The sequence below is a fragment of the Hibiscus syriacus genome, unplaced genomic scaffold (genome assembly GCF_006381635.1).
Source record: "Hibiscus syriacus cultivar Baekdansim isolate YM2019G1 unplaced genomic scaffold, ASM638163v2 tig00117011_pilon, whole genome shotgun sequence".
In the NCBI taxonomy this organism is placed as follows: Eukaryota; Viridiplantae; Streptophyta; class Magnoliopsida; order Malvales; family Malvaceae; genus Hibiscus; species Hibiscus syriacus.
This window is the reverse complement of record NW_024063523.1, coordinates 464,111-483,792: the sequence shown is the minus strand read 5'-3', so window position 1 is coordinate 483,792 and position 19,682 is coordinate 464,111. Positions and strand designations below refer to the sequence as shown.

General features: G+C 35.1%; 4 protein-coding genes across 8 annotated transcripts; 1 reads left to right on the top strand and 3 right to left on the bottom strand.

The window, feature by feature from the left end:
• The first annotated feature begins 622 nt into the window (after window positions 1–622).
• LOC120195309 lies at window positions 623–3,372 on the top strand. Of its 2 annotated transcripts, XM_039197374.1 has the most exons (7): window positions 623–815; window positions 915–1,550; window positions 1,738–1,922; window positions 2,072–2,310; window positions 2,482–2,681; window positions 2,906–3,031; window positions 3,106–3,372. In XM_039197374.1, exons 1-7 carry the CDS (start codon window positions 660–662, stop codon window positions 3,202–3,204), a joined length of 1,641 nt encoding a protein of 546 aa, XP_039053305.1. In that variant the 5' UTR covers window positions 623–659; the 3' UTR covers window positions 3,205–3,372. The 2 variants fall into 2 exon arrangements, with proteins under 2 accessions (XP_039053305.1, XP_039053306.1); XM_039197375.1 differs by lacking the exon at window positions 3,106–3,372 and having other exon boundaries at window positions 2,831–2,965.
• Window positions 3,373–4,301: 929 nt separating this feature from the next.
• LOC120195308 (protein IQ-DOMAIN 32-like) lies at window positions 4,302–8,694 on the bottom strand. 2 transcript variants are annotated; one of them, XM_039197372.1, is made up of 6 exons: window positions 8,479–8,694; window positions 7,170–7,655; window positions 6,878–7,087; window positions 6,417–6,494; window positions 4,681–6,307; window positions 4,302–4,570 (listed from the first exon to the last, which is right to left on the bottom strand). In XM_039197372.1, exons 1-6 carry the CDS (start codon window positions 8,560–8,562, stop codon window positions 4,554–4,556), a joined length of 2,502 nt encoding a protein of 833 aa, XP_039053303.1. In that variant the 5' UTR covers window positions 8,563–8,694; the 3' UTR covers window positions 4,302–4,553. The 2 variants fall into 2 exon arrangements, with proteins under 2 accessions (XP_039053303.1, XP_039053304.1); XM_039197373.1 differs by having other exon boundaries at window positions 6,417–6,491.
• A 5,943-nt stretch (window positions 8,695–14,637) lies between these two features.
• Window positions 14,638–17,335, bottom strand: LOC120195311 (protein BASIC PENTACYSTEINE6-like). Of its 3 annotated transcripts, none has more exons than XM_039197376.1 (4): window positions 17,218–17,310; window positions 16,190–16,254; window positions 15,897–16,070; window positions 14,638–15,737 (listed from the first exon to the last, which is right to left on the bottom strand). In XM_039197376.1, the coding sequence occupies exons 3-4, from the start codon at window positions 15,963–15,965 to the stop codon at window positions 14,796–14,798; spliced, it is 1,011 nt and encodes a 336-aa protein (XP_039053307.1). In that variant the 5' UTR covers window positions 15,966–16,070; window positions 16,190–16,254; window positions 17,218–17,310; the 3' UTR covers window positions 14,638–14,795. The 3 variants fall into 3 exon arrangements, with proteins under 3 accessions (XP_039053307.1, XP_039053309.1, XP_039053308.1); XM_039197378.1 differs by having other exon boundaries at window positions 16,190–16,243; window positions 17,218–17,304; XM_039197377.1 differs by lacking the exon at window positions 16,190–16,254 and having other exon boundaries at window positions 17,218–17,335.
• A 326-nt stretch (window positions 17,336–17,661) lies between these two features.
• LOC120195291 lies at window positions 17,662–19,370 on the bottom strand. The gene is made up of 3 exons (XM_039197358.1): window positions 19,168–19,370; window positions 18,773–18,943; window positions 17,662–18,365 (listed from the first exon to the last, which is right to left on the bottom strand). Exons 1-3 carry the CDS (start codon window positions 19,261–19,263, stop codon window positions 18,282–18,284), a joined length of 351 nt encoding a protein of 116 aa, XP_039053289.1. The 5' UTR covers window positions 19,264–19,370; the 3' UTR covers window positions 17,662–18,281.
• Between the last annotated feature and the right edge of the window lie 312 nt (window positions 19,371–19,682).

Genomic DNA, 19,682 nt, shown 5'->3' with positions numbered 1-19,682 from the left:
AAAACATATATGTTGTTTTGAATTCAACCCATGATGCTATGTAGCATAGTCGTATTCCATTTATATGTTATTTATACTGCAGATTTATGATAGAAGAAGAGAAAAGGATATGTAGCTTTGTTTTATTTTCTAATTGTAGATTTCTATTAGCTAATAAAAATTAAACAAATTAGTAATATAAAACAATGAAATGACCATCCAGCTCAGTTGGCAGAGCACAAGGTTCTTAACCTTGAGGTCGTGAAGGGCATTTCATAATTCGGAGATTTCTTACGAAAGTTACTCTCAATCTGGTGTTGGGGGTAACCTACTATCTTACCTCCCCTTACCTCGTACATATAAAAAAAAAGGACAGCCATTTTTTTAGTAATATAAAACAATAAAAATAATCTATTTAAATCGATAATTAAAATAAAAAATACACCATCCATATAATTTACTTTTTCTTTTCTTTTCCCTAAGAAATGAAGCGGTGCGTTTTTATCACGGTAAGATCGAACAAAAACGCCGCGTTATTTTTTTAAAGTGAATGGCTTTTCAGAGCGACGAAAAGCCACTCCAAAATATCCTGAATTTCCCAGAAATCATATATATGAGATATATATTAACCTCAATTCCGAAAACTGAGTCACGGAACTTTTTAATTTTTTTTGGCAATAATGGGAGCATCATCTTCGACGGAACAACCTGTATCGGCGGAGCAGCGAGAGTTGGAAAGCCTCGCGGCTTCCACGGGAGCTCTTCCATTGCTTCAAAAATATTTCTCAAAACTCTCCGATCCTCAAACAAGCACAATATCCATCCAAATTCTTCAGGTAATGTTAATTTACAAAGCCAATCATCCTTAATTTCATTCAATCGCTTCATTTTTATGATACCCTTTTTGTAATTTTTCTTGTCCACGTTGATTACAGCAATGTTTTCATATACGTTACGAGAACCCAGTTTCCGAATCACAACAAAAGCCGGAGTCTTTTCCCAGCTTGTTGGATCACTTAGGATCATCAATAGTAGACTTGTTTTTCATGCCTGAAAAAGGTGGCATAAACTGGATAGGGTTTCTAAGAGGTTATGTCAAGTGTTGTGGGAGAATGTCTACATCGATGTCTCTTAACATTTTGTTGAGGATATTTGCTATGGCAGTGAAGAAATCGGGACTTTCTTCGAATTTGGAGTTCGAATTGGAAGATGCTGATTGCAAGATCAGTGGGTCTTTACTGCCCTCTGATTTGCTTCTGCTTCTTTGGATGTGTTGGGCTATGTTGTGGAATGTCAGGACCTCGAAATCTTCTGAAAGGAAAGGGAAACTGTTGTTGCCTGATATTGATCATTTGGTGTTGCCTGATATTGATCATTTGGTGTTGCCTGCTGTCCTTTCATGTGGTGAAGTCAATAGCAGCTTCGATGTGTGGGATTGTGATATACTGAGCTTGGATGTTCAGCTTCCTGTAGGAAAGTTTCTTAGTTGGGCGGTGTCAACGGCACCAACACTTTCGGACTGTTTTACACAATTCGTCATTGGAAGACTACAAATCTCAGTTATTGCAGAGGTGATGTATTGTTGGCTTTATATTTGCTTATCATATAATTCCCATATCTTGTTCCGGTGTGTGCTTGCATGCGTACTTGATATCCACTCTATTTTCTTTTGCAACTTTGATGCAATATTATTATGCGAAAATCAGTTGATCTAGTCGAATGATTCACTAGTAGGTACCTCTTCTTTATGAATTGCAGGACGAAGCAGGACCTTCAGAATCAATTTCAGGAGATATTTCTTCAAAGGCATCTCAAGCTTTACTTTTAACACGCGGAAGGGCATGGGCAGTTTCCTTGGGATCTAGAAGCACTGTTAGTGAAGAAATTTTGAAGTTATGCTTCTCTGCTGATATTGATGTAACAGATGAAAATCTTCTGTATCGGTGTGTCAATTCCCCTTTAATCATGTGATGCATAAAGTATCAATGCTCTTAGTAAATCCTTTCGAGATACGGTGCATCTTTTATGTGTGTATTGTATGACCTGTGTTTGTAACTTTTATGTATTTGGTTGGTTGTTTTTGACTTTGTAGGTCATCTTCTCATGGAAAAGGCTTGAACAGATTCTGGTCAAATGTCGAAGGTTATCATGGTCCATTACTTATTCTGATTTCTGCTAATTCAGAAGACGCCAACCAGGATAATAACAAAAGCAGGAAATGGATCGTAGGAGCACTTACACAGCAGGGTTTTGAAAATAAGGATACATTCTATGGGAGCTCCGGGGACCTATATGCTATAAGTCCAATCTTCCATGTTTTTTCACCTTCAGGTATGTGATCAAACAAGGTCACTTTTTTCCGTGTTTTATTCCCTTTTTTGTGGGGCATGGGAAAGAGGTCTTGTTGAAGGGGCATATAAAGGATGTTGGGATTAATTTCTATCAGGCAGCATTGTTTTGGTTGATGATTTGGTGAATGCAGTTACTTGTAATTTTTAATAGGGAAAGAGAAGAACTTCGTATACAGTCATTTGCACCCTACAGGAAGAGTTTATGAAGCACATCCAAAGCCTGTGGGAATTGCATTTGGAGGAACTACTACAAATGAGAGGATGTTTATGGACGAAGATTTTGCAAAGCTGATTGTTCGCCATCATGCAATGGATAAAACTTACCAGCATGGTCCCCTTATCCCGAATCAGGTACATAGAACTGCAGTATATAGTCTCATATAATAAAAATGCCTAATCCTGTACAGTTGTTAGTTCATACCACCAGTTGGTCTTTTGTCTCTTAGAGTCCTAACCCTCAGGATAAACTCTATCTGTTATGAACTGCTCTGTTTTTTCAACAGGGAAAGAAAACTGATTTGGGTTCCTTGAGTGCCTGAAAGACCGATGCTGAACTATGAGTTGATTTGTTGCAGGGATTCCTACCAGTGGAAGCTTCGATATCAGAAGTCGAAGTTTGGGGTCTTGGTGGTAAGAATGCAAAGGAAGTCCAGAATTCATACAAGAAGAGAGAAGAACTCTTCACTGAGCAAAGACGAAAGGTAACCAAAACCCTTTTAAGATTTAAGTAGATTAATCAGCAGTTAAGCTTAAGAATGAATCTGCCCTTCTGCAGGTTGACTTGAAAAAATTTGCTAATTGGGAAGATTCACCTGAGAAGATGATGATGGACATGATGGGTGATCCCAACCGAGTACAGAGAGAAGATCGCTGAGCAACTGAACTCAAAAGGAAACCATCATCTTACACTACAATATTATTATTTTAATAATATAGAGCAGGTCACTATTCATGGAGATCATTTGTAGCTATTTGAGAGGGAGAGTTTCTTTGTTCTGTTGTACATTGGCTGTATAAATTTGAAGGAACTTAAGTTTTAACTGCTGCGGGGCCTCTTTCTACCGTTATAACATATCAAAAAAGGCAGCACCGCCCAAAAAATGCAGTACTGAGAAAGCATACCCACAGCTGATGGTGAATTGATTCATTAAAGCACTCTTGCCCAAAATTTAAAATCTTAATGCTTGATGCAAGACCAAAAATGAAAAAAAGAAGGTGAAACCTATAATTAAAACTATTTGCAAAAACAAAGTGTACTAGTACGTTTTTAACTGCTATTGCCTCCATCCGTTTTCATCTCTCTGCCCCTGTTCTGGGACGATGTATCATGCTGGAACGCACAATTGTCTCCATTCCGGCATCCCTTAGAACAAATGTACGTCGTCGTATGAAGCAGGAGCCTCAGCTTTAGCAGATTGAGCTGGATCAGCTTTGCCACCAAGTGAAACCCCAACAGCTTCATGGTTTGGTACCTGTATTGGCGTATTGCCGGCCAATGAAAAAACTTATCCAAAGAAAAATCAAATCCTAGTTAAGATTTAACACTAATTAATACTACTACAAAAAAGAATAATAATAAACTTGGATTTATAAACTTTTCAAAACAAAGTATGAGGATGTTTAAATTTAACTCGGGCTCAAGTTCTGAGGCACCCAAGTACAATTTGAGTATTTTCTTAACGGAACATTGATAATTTCTTCCTAATCCTAATGCAATGTTGAAATAGTACAAGGTTTACAGCAGAGCCGATAAAAAAGGACTCTAAAATGAGAACTAATTTATAGAATTAATCAATGGAACTGGAAAAAAAAATAGTCCTGGAAACGGTGGCCAATGAAACAACAGAGGATGGCAGAGTTATGACGGGAAAGACTGATCAAAAGACCTTTCTAAAACAAAAGACCTTTCTAAAAGCTCTGGACAGTCTTAAGACTCATAACAAACATCCTAAAAAAATGTCGTTGCAAGCCTGAAATAAATATCACACCAATCACAATTCAACAAAAAATACACAAACATCCCGGTCTAAAAGTTTCAGGAAAATAATAAAAATAAAATTTCAATGGTTTTGGTCTACTAATATACAAGATATATTCAACTGATGTGGCGAAATAATTCTTTGGCATAAGACAAGATGGTAAGAACAACAATCAGCTCCGCTTCTCAATCTGAGGCGTCGAATGCCAAAGTACCATGGCCTACGGTTGGCTACGAATAAGCCTTCATCTTTGCCATCTCTCTGAAACAAATAGGGTTCAAGTATGTCATTAAGGCAGCATGCCACGATGGCGTACAGTACACTAAATGAGCAAGCTTCACTTTAAGATAACAATACAGTTTAGAACATACCAGGAATAGGATTGGTACCATTTCCTTTTGCAGCCTGCTGGGCTTGAGACGATGATTGCTGGATTCTTGGAGAACCCTGCCTACCGTTAGTGACCGGTAAGGAATGTCTCTTCTTGATAGATACGTCTCTGTCTTGCACATCCGGACTTGATCTTGGCGAATTATTTGCATTGAGCTTAGCTCTTGCAGATTCCGTGGCTTGCATGAAACGAGGGACGGAATTGCTACTGTTACTATCCCTTGGCTCCTCGTCGATATTTTCAGGTCTAGTTGAACTAAAAGAATTGCGTCTCTTACTGTTTTTCTGATCTTTGGGCAACTGTTCTATGCTACTAGCAACAGGAGTTGATGGAGAACCCTTGGTTGCAGACAAGGACTTGCGCTTTTGACTGCTCTTGTCGGCTTTTTTCTTTTTAGCTTTCACTGATACCTCACTAGAAGGAGTTCCTTGGGACTCCGGAACAGTCATATGGCTGCGGGGAGAGACTTCAGCGGATGACCTGTATGCTTGATTTTTTATAGAATCCTGTTCTCTCTGCAGATAAGCTGTGCTTTTGAGTGGCTCCTGCTTGATTTGAGGGGAGTCCACAACAATTAAATTGGTTGATCCCTCTTTTGAACCATCAAATTTCTCGGGATGATCAGCAACAGACAGAGAAGAGTCAGGCATTGGCATCGCAACTGTATCATTGTCTTTCACATCCAAATCTTTAGGACTGTTAGAACTGCATTTTTCTTGCTCCAAGACTTTGGCTCCATTTTCATATTCTAAGATTTCAACTTCAGATGTATCCGGTGAATCGAGAGTAGAAGTAATAGAAAGTTCAGTGCCACATTCAGAGCCACCATGTTGAACCTTCCAATTACTGAGGACAGGATTTTCTGCAAAGCTAGGCTCCTTTGATCTGCTTATCATATCTGTCCCGGATGACACTGTATCCGAGTTCGATTCCACTTTAACATCTTGGTGGGATGAATCAATTGATCTACTTGATTTGGCTGTTGAACTCAACTCTTCAAATTTGGTTTGCGCAGCAATAAAGGCAGGATTATCTGCCTTTCTTGATCCAAATACAGATTTCTTTGCCTCTTTTTCCAGTTGTTCAGAAGCAGATCTTTTCATAGAATGTTTGGGTTGTTCACTCTGGATCTCAGGCTTGTTAGAAAGACAAATGACCTCTATTGGAGAATGTGCATCGATTTGCATTGTTTTTCCTTGTGAGTTCATCTCTAGAGAGGTCACTTTCAGGTCGGATGTACTCACATGGTCAATCTGGTGTTGCTCCAAATCACCCTTCACAGAAGAGGAAGCCGGCTGGCGTGCCTCAAAATTGAAGTTGGCAGCGTCATAAATGATCAGATTTTCTTCACTCTCTGATGAAACCAATGTCTCCCCTCCATCAGGTTCATTTGACACAATAACTTCAGATGGAACCGCAGCAGTAAGTGGAGAGTCACAATCGTGGCTTTTCGTTTGTTCAGGTTGTTCAATAGGTAACTCTGCTCTCGATGACTTTTCAGATGAAGAAACAGACATCCATCTCTCCAACCAGCTCCAAGCAGAATTAGGTTTAGATGCATCACACTTGATGTGGATAGGTTTGGTCTTGGGAGTCGAATCCATTATCTGCAATCAAAGGAAATTTTGAGTATAGATGGGGTAGGAATAATTTGAGAGACAGGTTCCAGCTAATAGTTAAAAAAACAAGTAGATAATGAATGTCAATTTAACATACCTGACGAGCAAACCTATTGCTAAGCAGTTTCTCCATGGAATTGTAAGTTAAGTTCTTTTTTGTTGCCGAGCTTCCCTGCTTCAGATAAATTAAAGAAAGAATAACGGGTAAAACTATTGTGCCAAAACTTGTAGAGTGCGTAACATATTGTGCCAAAACTTTCTCCATCTAGACCACTGTAACCCTCTCTCAAACAGAAACTGAGCAGTAAGAAAATGCAAATTGAATATTGAGTTCACTCTCCACCCGTGTTTAAAATTTGAGTTGTGCCAGTCGAGATGAAGTGAATATTTTTAAAGGTCATGATGGATCACTTTGAACTTTCATGCTTGAAAATGAAATATGCTCATAGAATGTACACTAAACATGCTGAATTAGGAACACGCATCAACAATGAACCAGAACATACAAGGAAAACAGCCCTGTGACTCCTAATTATTGATTTTAGTTGTAAGAATTACCAATCTTTGATTGCCGTCTTGCCTCTTTCCATCCAGCTTCTTTTCGGCATAAGAACCTTCTTGAGATAAGCGAGCACGTACGAGAAGTTGCATTTTGACAATGGCTTGAACACAGCGTAAGGTCCCGACAGCATGCCTTCGGACCAAGTGCCCACGTACAGCAGCCTGCAACTTAACTAAATTCTTAAGCTTTCCTAGCTCTTTCCGTGCCTGCAAATGAATGCATAAGATTAAAGGTAAGAAATTTTACCAACTCATAAGTTCTATATCCGTATTGACTAAGAAAGTATACCAAGAACCCTCTGATTGCTGTCTGGATGATAACAGCACGAGATTCATCCAGCATGGAATCATCTTCAGCCTCATTTGTAGTGGCAGAGACAGGTTCAGTCCCTTTTGGTTCCTCTGGAGTCAATGGCTGAGATTTTTCTTCAGAGCATTTAATTGGTATCAGCAACTGAGATTTTTCTTCAGCAACTTCTATTGGCATCACCGGCTGAGGTTTTTCTTCATCGTACTCTTTTGGTACCACCAACTCATTTTCTTCAATGTACTCTTTAGGGGTGATCAGCTGAGGTTTCTCTTCGATAAACTGAACGGTGGAGGTTTTATCAGGAGCAACAGAGAGATCTGGCTGCTGAAACTCAAAACCAGCAGATTCTTGACTTTCCTTAAGTCCTCCAGAGGTAGCTTCTTGTATCACAGTGTTGCTAAGCACCCGATGCCGTTCAGATCTCTTCCGAAAATTCCATCCCTTTTTGTCACTTGATCTTTTACTCTGAAATGAAATTTAAACAGTCTAATTCCGCTCAGAGGCAGACTGAGAAAAGAAAGAGAGATAACAAAGAACAATTGCTCAGCTCTAAATGAATTAAAATGCTGCTCTCAACTCTAAACTCTAGCCTGATCATATTGATTTTTCGATCGAACTTAAATAAATTAAAATGCCCTTAACTCTAAATTCTAGCCAAAAGGGATTGCTTTTCGATTGAAATCTAACAATGGTTATCAACAATGGAGTCTCAGCAAGGGCATATCAGTACTATTGAGCTGTCATCTATCCAATAGACAAAATATGGACGAGTACAACTACTTAAAAAATGAAGATTGCCAGTCATTTCCAATAATCAACGGCATGAGTTAATTAATCAGAAAAAGAGAACAGTAAACAAATCTCCTATAACGGCACATTATGATCTTACATAACTTTTCCCTTTTAAAAGAATAACAACACCAGCTGAAAGAAAAGAAATTTTAAAACCTTGCGAGATTTGAAACTGTATACCAGAAAACAACCTGCATTTCATACATTCTGGAAATAATCAAATTTAAAAAAGCAGGTTCAACATTGCTGATAGAATTTCAAAGCAAGGATTTCCCAGATCTTAACATTCTGGAGTAAAGCAAGTTCCCAAACTCCTATTCATCGATCAATAATGCATACAAATTAAACAAATTATCAAAAACAAACACACACGGTGAACTGACTGTTCTTAAGCTGAAAGATGAAGAATGCACTTAGAAACAAAACACGAAATACTAATCCAATGCAAAGCAACAAAAAGAGGAAAAAGAAAAGGAAAATGCATGTGGCGATATACCTCAGTAACATCAACGGCGTCGTCTTTTTCAGCAGAATCTCCGCCGCAGGTGATGAGTTTGAAACAGGAAGTTGATTTTCCCATTTTCACCCTTCTCTTTTTGCTTATTCTGCCATCCCTTACTCTTTTAGAAAGTCTTTCCAACTCTTAGCGAGTGTGTGAGAGACACGACAGTCTAATGCTTTGATGTGTGGATTAGCATTGGGAATTGTAGCAAATTTTTTAAAAGGTCAAAAAAAAAAAGCACGGATCTCAAACACTGTCCTTAAAATCTATTTATTTTTGTTTTTGAAACCCGCCACCACTCATTATCAGTTCTTTTCTTCCATATGTTCGTTTGAGAGAAGCGATTTAAAAAGCCGTAGGACCTCCATACTTTTGCTTTATCTCATTATGGGTTAATTTCACAAGCATCCTCAAATATATTTCATATTTTAAATTAATCCTTAAACTTTAAAATGTCTTTACTCTGTCTTCAAAATATTAGTATCCTTTTCGATCAAGATTTTTTGTAGTTATCTTTTTTTGAACAATTTAAACTTAGAAAAAGGGGAAGAAAATTTTCGCTCTTAAGGGGAAATTTTTCTCGAATATATATAAAAGATATGAGTATCTATTATACGGACAACCTAGATATAATATGTAAAAAATTAAAATATCTAAAGACTTTCAACCATTTAATGATGAATGCTCAACTAATTTGTGCAGTTTATGATGCTCAAACTTGATACCTCAATGAAAAACAATCATTCATTTAACCAATGAGATCGTTTGATTAATGTCACATGTATTTATATTCACACATTTTTAAATATATTGTATACTACTAAGATTGAACTAATATTTAACATCTAAATAAACATTTAAGCTCATTGAATGAGTATGCAAGCATTAATTTTTTTTATTAAACATTATTACAAAGTAGTATATGTTCTACTAGATACTCTCAATCATTCGATAATGAACGCGCAATCACCTTGCTGCAATTGTTGGTGTTCGAACCTGTGATCTCTAGGAACAACAACAAAATCTTCAACTACTGAGGTATGTTGGTTCGTGCAATTCTTTAAAAGTAAAAAATGAAAATATTTGAGATTTAGAGATTATTTTAAAATTTGAGATGTAATCGATGTAATTAACCCTTTAAATATTAAGACAAACGAAAATGTTTTTAATGAAACTATTTGGATTTACATAATTAATATAAAATAAGTCTTAAAGTGGTTATGTTCTAAATATGTAATTGAATTGACCCCTATATACCATTGTGGAGCCATGTGATCTTACATCAAATAAGTTGTTGTCTGGTAATCATGACATATACCTCCAATAATAGCTACACCCATCCTCCTACAGTAATCCATTAAAAACTCTCAAAATCATTTTTTATTTAAGTCATTGATATTTTTAAATTATTAGTTCCATGTAGTTCTTATTGAATCAAATTATAAATTCTAAATAAATTTATACTCATAAAATTTAAATATGTTCGAATTTAAATTATCATAAAAAGTATTTTTTTAGTTAATAAGATCACTCCAAAAGTGCATGATTACACCAATTTAAGTCATTATGTATGAATTATTTTTTTACGATTTTTATTTATTTGATCATTATATTGAATGTAAATCATGTTAGTTATTATTTGAGAATAATTCAACCGATAATGTATAAAAGAGTATCTATATTAATCGTTGATCCATTTATTAAAATATTAATTCAAATTAAATTATTGTAAAATTAAGTAATTTCACATTTGTCGCAACTTGATATCTAAATCTCTTACAGTTATAATATCATGAATCATGATGATGTTTATGTTTATCTAACCACAAACCAAACCGTTGACAATGTGGTCGTTGAATTCCAGGTGGCAAAAGCATGTTGCATGATGCGAAGGAGCACATGATCCAGTCTGACTGGTGCTGGCCGCACCTGATCAAGGCATATGCCATGTTTGGCTGCTGCAAGTGGCATGCCATTACTTACAACGAACATCGACATATATCTATCCAAAGTGGGACACCACCGAAAGTTTAATTAATAATTGTTTATAACTACAACGATATTCTTACTTAGTTTAGGCACTTAAGCTCAGGTTAATCAACTCTTGTTAATTAGTCCAATCTTTCTTCACCTTTTACGCTCAACTTCAACACATAAACCAGCAAAATACACTAAAGTTGAATAATAAACGAACCAATTTATTTTAGTAGTTAAAGAAATTATTATTGTTCTTAATAGTTATATGTTTGAGTAATTTATTTTAGTTTTTAAAAATATTAATTAAAGTAGGAGGATCAATTATGGGGAATTAGTTCTAGAACTAGGTTTAAATAACTATTTGTTTCCATTTTTTACTCATTTATATAAACTTGATGTTAGGTACATGGTTGGTATGTGAACTTGAAAATGTTAACATATATTAATAAAAAAAATAGTCTCACTAAATTTTTTATGTGTAGCCTTCAATTAATAAATGGATATCATGTTTTTAATCAATTAATTAATTTCAATTGTCTTTAAAAATTGACACGTACAATGATTGATAAGTTGAAGGTGATATGTCAATAAAATTTTAATGGAATTAAAATGTTAAATTAATGTATGTGGATATTTTCAAGTTCAAATACCAACTAATCTTAAAAGAATAGAGTTTCCAACTAGATATTTATATGATTATTTTTTAAATTAATATATATATATATATATATAATTATTTAGCTAATACAAAGTTCAAATATCTAAAAAAAAAGTTGAGGGACTAATTAGATACGTAAAGCTAAATTTAGGCAGGGAGAAATAATTTGGGCTGGGCCATAGTCAGCTTAGGTCCACAATGTGAAGTAAGTCCATAAAATTGTCTCTAGAATGGGGTCTCCAACCATTTAACCTTACAAGTCTTGAGTAATGCAATTGAAAGCCATTGATAAATGTTATAATTTATAATCATGATTGTGATTATATCTTGGAATGAATATTTGGTCAAATTAGTGGGGTTGACAATTGTATTTTATAATTTAAACATTATTTAACTATAAAATTTCAGTCAAGTCGAGTTATTCGAATTTTTATACAGTTTTAATTTAATTATTTATAATATTATGATATAAATTAATTTTAATTTATCAACTTTCTTTAATCATATAAGATATATATTTCTTCACATTCTTGTTTACATTATAATATTATTTAATAAATCAAAGAGAATTGATAGTGTCGCGGTCGTCCTTCGGGTGGGCCCCGGAATTGGGCTTCGACTTGGATTAAATGCTTTAGAGTCGCCACCGACCATTTTAAAATGAATTTAGGTGGGTCGGACACCATCTTACCTGATATGCGTTGTACCATAAATGTGTCGGGTTCGGGAGTCGGTTACGGTCAAGGAAGGATTAGCACCCTTGAACCGCCCTTTCGGTACCAATTAGTTTTTCGGTTGTCTTTAATTGCGAAAATTAAAAATTAAAATTAAAATTTAAAACATTAAATTCGAATTATTTACCTTGGATCGATCGAGATTATTACTGAAAAAGGCAAAAAGAACAGTAGATAAAAAAAGGGAGAAAGCATAAAATAATATATATATATATATATATATATATATAATAGTAATAAAAACATAAAAAAGGAATAAAATGAAAGAAAAGGAAATAAAGACTAAAAAAAGTAAATAAATAAAGGTAAATCAAAGAAATGAATAAAAAAATATAAAAATATAAAAATCAATAAATCAATAAATCAAAAAAATTTATTTCAAAAGTAATAAAATAGAAATGATATGAAGTAAAAATAAACAATGCTAGTAATAATTAAAAACATGATAATAATAAATAAAATAAGAATTTGGGGGTCAGATTGCAAAAAATGTGAAATATAAAATGGGACCGAATTGAATCAATTGAAAATATAGTGGCCAAATTACAATTGGTGACTGCATTGCAAAGCGGATCAAAGTACGAGGGACGGCAGAGAGGATTTAGAAATCCTCTATTTGCACAATGGTCCATCGTATATAAATGGGCCAAAACACTCTATCACATTCATTTCTCACATTTCCACCGAAAATCCTTCTCCCCTCTAATGAGAGAAGTTCTCAAATTCTCTCAGCCAGCCCTTCCCGGCCAAACACCGGCCACCGATATAAACCACCCACAATGCCCTCCTTAACCCCGTTGTCCCAGATCTGAGCCCCAAACCTCACAAAAAGACCCCAAGCAACGTAAATCTACGCCCGGAGATCCGACTTTTTACCTTCATCGATGATGACTCCTCGGTTCTATGGTTTCCGACGCGGTCTCTTGACTTTGCTTTGTTTTATATTTTGCTTGGATTTTTGCGGGGCTTCGACCTTTGGTATTTTCTGTGGTTTCTGTTTTGTGATGTTGCCTTTGGTTGTGTTTCGCTGTTAATATCTCTGTTGTTGTTTGATGTACTCGTTGGTTCCGTTGGTTTACTGTTTGGTTTGTGGATGACCTGTGTATACCGTTTTCTCTCGATGATGGAACCCTCGTCACTGTGGTTCTGTTTGGTATTTATAGGCCTTCACCAGCCGTTTGTCTGTTCCGAGATACGGGGCTCTTGTGGCCATTGAGGCTGGTCATCCCGGGATGGGTCAGTCTCGGGATTTCCGCCGGCCGTTTTGCACCAGGACCTTTGATTCCCTCCTTGCGCGGCGCTGACTGTGTGGTTCTCCTAAGCAAAAAACCCTAAACTACTATTGGGCTGATTCAGGCCCGTTATTTGGACTGGACTTGGGCTCTAGACTGAAAACAACAATAAAAAATAAAAATAAGAAATGAATAGAAGTGAAATAAAAAATAATAATAATAATATGCTATAAAAATATTTTCAAAAATATATAATATATAAATTTCAAAAAACTATATATTATACGTGTTTTCAAAATGATTTTTTTAAAAAACTATACAATATATATTTTTAAAAATGTTTTAAAAAACTATATATTATATATATCTTCAAAATATTTTTGAAAAACCATTTAATATATAAATGTTTTCAAAAATGTTTTAAAAAAACTATATATTATATATAAATCTTCAAAATATTTTATAAAAACCATATAATATATAAATGTTTTCAAAACATTTTCAAAACTATATGTTATATAAATTTTCAAAAAAACTATATAATATAAATGTTTTCAAAATGTTTTCAAAACTATATTATATATATATATATATATATTAAAAGCGTTTTTAAAAACTATATAATATATATTTTTGAAAACCGTTTTCTGAAAATTATATTATATATATATATATATATATATATATATAATATAAAATATAAAATAACTCCGGGCGAAATGTGTCTATAGATAGAAAAAAGAATTTACAAGAAAATTATAATCAAAAGATCAAACTGAATAAACTCCAAAATTAAAGGATTAAATTAAAAAAATAATAAATTTATGATTTAAAATAAAAAATAAAGTTACATGAGTATTTTGTAATTATAGTGTGTTTTTTAGTAGTAGAGGAGCATATTGTTTAAAAATGACAAAAATGAAAGATGAATTATATAAAAAAGAAATCGTGTGAAATTGCGAAATTAAATTTAAAAATTAAGAAATTTATTATCAAAAAAGAAATTGAAAATTCATAAGTATTCTAAAATTGTTTTAAAATGTGTGATTCAATCGCAAAACTATCAAAAGACTCGATTAAATTTTTGGTTTTCCAATCGACTAGAAATTTTTAATTTTCAACCAAACTCGAACCCAAAATCAGATTTGCTAATTCGAGTTAACTCAAATACAAATAACTCAAAATGAAAAAGAAAAACTAATTATTTCGAATCGAGGTTTACTCCCCATACTCATATCTATTGAAATAGTAAAAACTCTCAAGAACAGTGGCAAAAGCATAAACTTGTCATCCTGCTTACCTGAGAAGAAAATTAGGTGGATTAAGCTAATAAACTGAAACTTCATTAAAGTAAACAAGACGTTTCAGGCACAATACTTTTACAACTAAGTAGAGCCATAAGCTAACATAGCGGCAAGTTGAGAATCCCATCACTTTCCCAGAAATTGGATGATACCCTTTATCTTCTCTTCAAATACCAGTCTGCTAATGGAACATATCGAGGCCAGATAGCAAGTGTGAGATATCAGAGAGGCCGTTTTCAAAGTAAACCCGAATTTAAGTTGGCATTACCCACCTAGTATTCCTTACTACGGTTATTTCTGGGTCATTTATTTTTCCTACACTCCTAGAATGCTAAGGTTGGAAACATGAACACCGATACTTCGCTAGTTCTCCATAACTTCCGATTCGCATCTGGTTAAAAACAACCTACTTGATGGTGATGTAGCGGTTTGTCCCATGCTTGGCCCAATGGTGCTTAAGATCAACAGGATTGGACAAATCATAACCTTCAGCTGCGAGCCGAGTAAGCAACTTGTTGAAAGCACTTCCACTCATCTTTCTACCACCGATCCGGGCATGCTTTTTGTTTGGAACTGCTGGCAAAGGATACATCGACAAGGCAGTTGTGCAACATGAAGATTGCCATCCGCCGTTTCCCCATTTGTAGCACTGTCTTAGGACTCCGGTGCAGGAACAAACAGGAGGTGCCATGGTTGACTCATTGAATACAATTTGATTCAACCCTAGATCCTTACCTTTCCAATCGGGTTTTGTTGTAACTAACTGTTTGTTGAGATCATCACCGGCACCACCCACATCTTGTGCACCCTTCCACTCGTGTGACTTGCAAGACATAATCTTGTTCAAGTCCTCGTTCTCTTGTTTTACCTTTTTAGGAGGCTTTGAAGCCTTCTTGTTAGGTGCAATCACCTTGGCCTCTTTTGCTCGTTTACCCCGTCTTGACTTTGCAGCTTCGGAGGTACCTGGCGTCACTGGAAGGGTATCAGTTGAATGCATTTCTCTCGAGTTATAAGGAACTTCACTAATGTGGGGCAGATGGTGAATGTTCTGCTGTGGATGTTGCATGCGCTTCACCCCACGGGACATATGGAACCCTGCCAGACAAGAGGACATATTACCAGATGACAAGGAGCTCTCTCGATACTGCAGATTCGCTATGGCATTATCACGTTCTGCTATTGCGTTATTTCGTTCAGCAATTGCTGCATCTCGCTGCAAGAATGCCATATCTCTCTCGGCAATAGCTGCTTTCTTCTCGGAAAGAGCTAAATTCCTTTCTTGAATGACTGCGTCTCGTTCAGCCATAAGGGCCATTATCTGCTTCATCGATGACTGATGCATTAGCCACTGCAACAACAATCCTCATAAAAGTCATCATCATTGGCAGACGTTCTCAGAAAATGCTGAAATGAACACATTAATTGCAGAGGGGAAGTTGATTCATTTATGTCATTTTACATCAGTTCAAATATCTATAATTTGCAAAATTAAACAGCCTCGAGATACCTGTCCCTGAGCTGCTCTATACTGATCCGTTTTAAGTCTTCCATTTTCACGATGCCCACCATCATCCATCGGAGACTCCAGGAAACTGTTAAGATCCACAAATAAAATCTCAAACTTCGTTCTGAGGGTGGTATTCGGTCAAGTAAGCATCACATCCCTATGGGGCAGAAAATCCTGTATAGCAGAAAGGTGGAACGGGAACTATTCAGATTATGTTATTAATAGCAGAGGACTAATCCATTACTTTCAGGAAAACAACTGATATCATCCCTCGGAAAATGCTAACATCTTACAATCGAAAATGCTGTATGAGGGACAAAACCACATCCTTCAACAGTCAATTTTACCTGAATAAGAACTGATGCATGAATACATTATACATCACCGAAAACAATGAAACAAAAGTTTAATAAATGGACTATTCTTCACTTAGTAGCACGAATTCCATCAGTTCCATGAGAATCATTTCCTAGTTTAGTCAACAAGTATAAAACCCCCCGAATAGCCACCAACAAATCAACATTACCACATCAATCGGAAGAGTTCAAAAGTAGAAGCTTTGGAGGCAAAAACATCTCCCTCCCATATCTAGAGGCCACTTTTCTATTATATCAATTCATACAAAGAACTCAAGGCGTTAATAATGAACGATGAAGTGTTGAATATCGATTTCAAATTCAATGCAAGTATACTACATCAAAATTGTTTGAAAGTGAGAAAATGAAAGATAAACTTTTGAGTAAGACTTGAATAAACGTACAATATACTAAATGAACAGCTAAAAGACCTGATTCTTCCACAAGCCAGTACACACAGACACACACACACACACACATACATATATAAAGCATCTCTAGTCCTAAGCTATAACCAAAAAATTAAAAAATAAATAAAAAAGAAAGAAAGAAAATAATCACACAACTCTTAGTTGAAGAGCTAATATATCAATAAGTTCACTCCCATAGCTATTTTAAAGAGCTCAATTCGCACACAAAAGAACTTAAAACCCTAGAAATGAAAGATATGAGCTTGTGAAAGCACTCTTCCCCGGCTCTCTCAAAGCAGCAACCACAAAAAAATTAACCAAAACCAGCAGAGAAAAGGCGGGAAACAACTAAAACTAAACATAACTAAGATGGGTTGAAAGCCAAATTGACGATTAAAGGGGAAAAAAAAGTCGGCGTAGAAGAGAAGAAGAAGCTTGCCAGTGGAAGAATTTCAAAGGAAATATATGGGAATCAAGACATGGAATTCTGAATAGTTGGGAAAACCAGTGGAAAGGAAGAGTCGAAGAAGGAAATACAAAGGAATTTATCCTTACGTTTTGTGTCCTAAAGACCGTGATTTTCCACTGTTGTCTCCTCACGCTCCAAGGGTGGGCTAAAAACCTAACCTGTGAATTACAGTCGACCGATCAGGTAAGGCTAATCTATTTTGTTGTACATTACAATATATATATATATATATATATATATATATATATATATATATAATTTAAAAAAGTAAGATAGATTATATTTTACTGTACCAAAACTTAACTAACAATTTTTTTTAAAACAAGGTAAAATTTATTTCCATACATGGTGATTCAATTGCACTTAAATATCCGCAGCTTGCACTAAAATTTGAGTATTTGGGAAAATAATTAAATGATAAAAATGCATAGTATGTTATAAAATTGGCCTAAGTTATTCGGATCAATTCCGACTTTTCTTTTATAAGAAAGAATAGTTGATAAATTAAATAACATAAATGTAACCTCTGATTGGGGAAAACTTGTGCATCTGTAACTGGCGATGCATGGTTATCCCTCTCACCTACTGAGAAAGAATACTATTATTGAAGACTGAAAGGACACTGTCCATACAGTCGATAAATCTCGAGTTCGAATCTTATGAATTAAGATCCGCATCGAACAATACATGGAAGAAACTTTGTATGACATCTCAAATCCTTAGATCTCCTCATAGTGGAACGGAGACCAATACTAAGTCCCATTTTTGCTGCAATTGAAAATGGTAGTTCATCAAGAAAAATAAACTTGAGGCATGCTGCAACGGAAACAAAAGCAACCAAATCTGTGATTATCACAGATCTTTCAACTTTGTTCACATGTCTCTAACTGACTGTTATATATCCAGACAAATACAAATGAAGATGGTGAAAACTGTGAATCCGACCGATTAACTTCAGTGTTGAAACTGAAAAACATCTCTTTAGTCGTCAAAAAACATATAGCCGAGAAAGTTAACTCATAGCACCAACAATTTGATGGTTGATGACTGAATGAGAGATTCTTTAAAACAATTTTCTCGAATGATCTTCCATTCCAAAAGAACCCGGAAGTTGTAACAGTTGAAATGCAGCACCATTAATGTAAAAATTTTAATCAGTCTTTTCCATCTTCTCTACGCTAGACTTGCTGAGGATAACTACACCGATGACAATGAACATGGCACCTGCAAACCACTGAAAAAGCTCTCGTAATCAGAATATGCATTTTACGGAGCTTAACAGACAAATCATAAGAAAACTAAACAAAGTTAGGGTGTTCGAAACAATGCACTCGAAAAATCTTCAATTCTTCTAGAATGATTTTCAGTATGCATTATGAAACTTCCATACCACCAAAAATAGCAGACAAGCAAAAGTCTAACTGAAAATTTTCCCATTTCCAAGCTTCTGTTTTTGCCAAGTGGCTACAATTATAACACAAATGATTATAAGTTTATGTTGCAAACTAAATGACATAAACATTTAACTAATCCTTTAAAGTCTTAAACAACAGTTCATTGGTTCTAAACCCTGTTCTTGTTACTTGTCGGCAATTGTTAAGATATTCAAATATCAATTCATAATTTGGTTTATTGGGTTACCTTAATCGCTAATAGTTCGTCAAACAAGAAGAAACCGGCAAGGCCAGAAGTGAGGAAATTAGTAGCGAAATTCGTAACGGTTGCTTGAAGAGACGAAAGAGCTTTCAAGCTGTTAACATAACATCCCCACATCATGACGTTGAAAATTACGACTAGTCCGTATCTAATTACCTGCAAAATATTCAAAGAGAAATTCGACTGAAGATCAATTATCATTTCAAAATTACAATTAAACCATGGGATAATTTGCAAATCCATGGGGGAAAAACCAATGGGTAATTTACAAAGAGAAGTAAGATTTAGGATATGCAAATGGAACAAAAAGAAAACGAATAGCAAGCGAAATTAAAATCCGTGATTGGAGTAGAAGAAACTTGGGGTGATTAGAAAGTTACCAGAGGGAACAAGAGTTTAGCTGAAATGGCAGCGCATGCAGCATTGAAACCAGCTGAGATTGCCCAGGCGTAGCCTTTCCCACTGCTACCTTCCATCTTCTTCTTCACGCCAAAAGCAGAGTGGGTTGTTTTCTGCAGAAAAGACTTTTTGCTCTCTTTAGAGCTCCAATAGCCAAAAATTTAGCCACGGTACTCCATTGGGCCAAGCTAAGAAATTTATGGTAAAGTACACATATGGTCACTAAACTATTCTTAAATAATCTTTTTGATCACTAAAATTTTGAAATTTTCAATATAATTATTAAAATTTTGAAACAGTTACAAAAATGATCCTCTTTCTTGATTGACCGAAACATTAAATTGTAAATAAATTTGTTTGTTTTCTAGAGGACAACATTACAACATGGTCAAAGTAAACACATTAATCAAAATTAATTATTATTTTGGGCATTTGAATGAATTACCCTTTGTTTTATTGCAACTTCACCCAAATGCCGTGGCTGGGTATGTCTAGA

Bases quoted from the DNA above. Each gene is read 5' to 3' on its own strand.
- LOC120195309 (XM_039197374.1), top strand. From the start codon at position 660: ATGGGAGCATCATCTTCGACGGAACAACCTGTATCGGCGGAGCAGCGA. The intron at 816-914 runs GTAATGTTAATT...CGTTGATTACAG, and splicing joins TATCCATCCAAATTCTTCAG to CAATGTTTTCATATACGTTA. The intron at 1,551-1,737 runs GTGATGTATTGT...TATGAATTGCAG, and splicing joins AAATCTCAGTTATTGCAGAG to GACGAAGCAGGACCTTCAGA.
- LOC120195308 (XM_039197372.1), bottom strand. From the start codon at position 8,562: ATGGGAAAATCAACTTCCTGTTTCAAACTCATCACCTGCGGCGGAGAT. The intron at 7,088-7,169 runs GTATACTTTCTT...ATTCATTTGCAG, and splicing joins CAGCAATCAGAGGGTTCTTG to GCACGGAAAGAGCTAGGAAA. The intron at 6,495-6,877 runs GTAATTCTTACA...ATTTATCTGAAG, and splicing joins AAGACGGCAATCAAAGATTG to CAGGGAAGCTCGGCAACAAA.
- LOC120195311 (XM_039197377.1), bottom strand. From the start codon at position 15,965: ATGGATGATGGTGGGCATCGTGAAAATGGAAGACTTAAAACGGATCAG. The intron at 15,738-15,896 runs GTATCTCGAGGC...TTGTTGTTGCAG, and splicing joins ATAGAGCAGCTCAGGGACAG to TGGCTAATGCATCAGTCATC.
- LOC120195291 (XM_039197358.1), bottom strand. From the start codon at position 19,263: ATGGAAGGTAGCAGTGGGAAAGGCTACGCCTGGGCAATCTCAGCTGGT. The intron at 18,944-19,167 runs GTAACTTTCTAA...AATATTTTGCAG, and splicing joins CTAAACTCTTGTTCCCTCTG to GTAATTAGATACGGACTAGT. The intron at 18,366-18,772 runs GTAACCCAATAA...GAGCTTTTTCAG, and splicing joins ACGAACTATTAGCGATTAAG to TGGTTTGCAGGTGCCATGTT.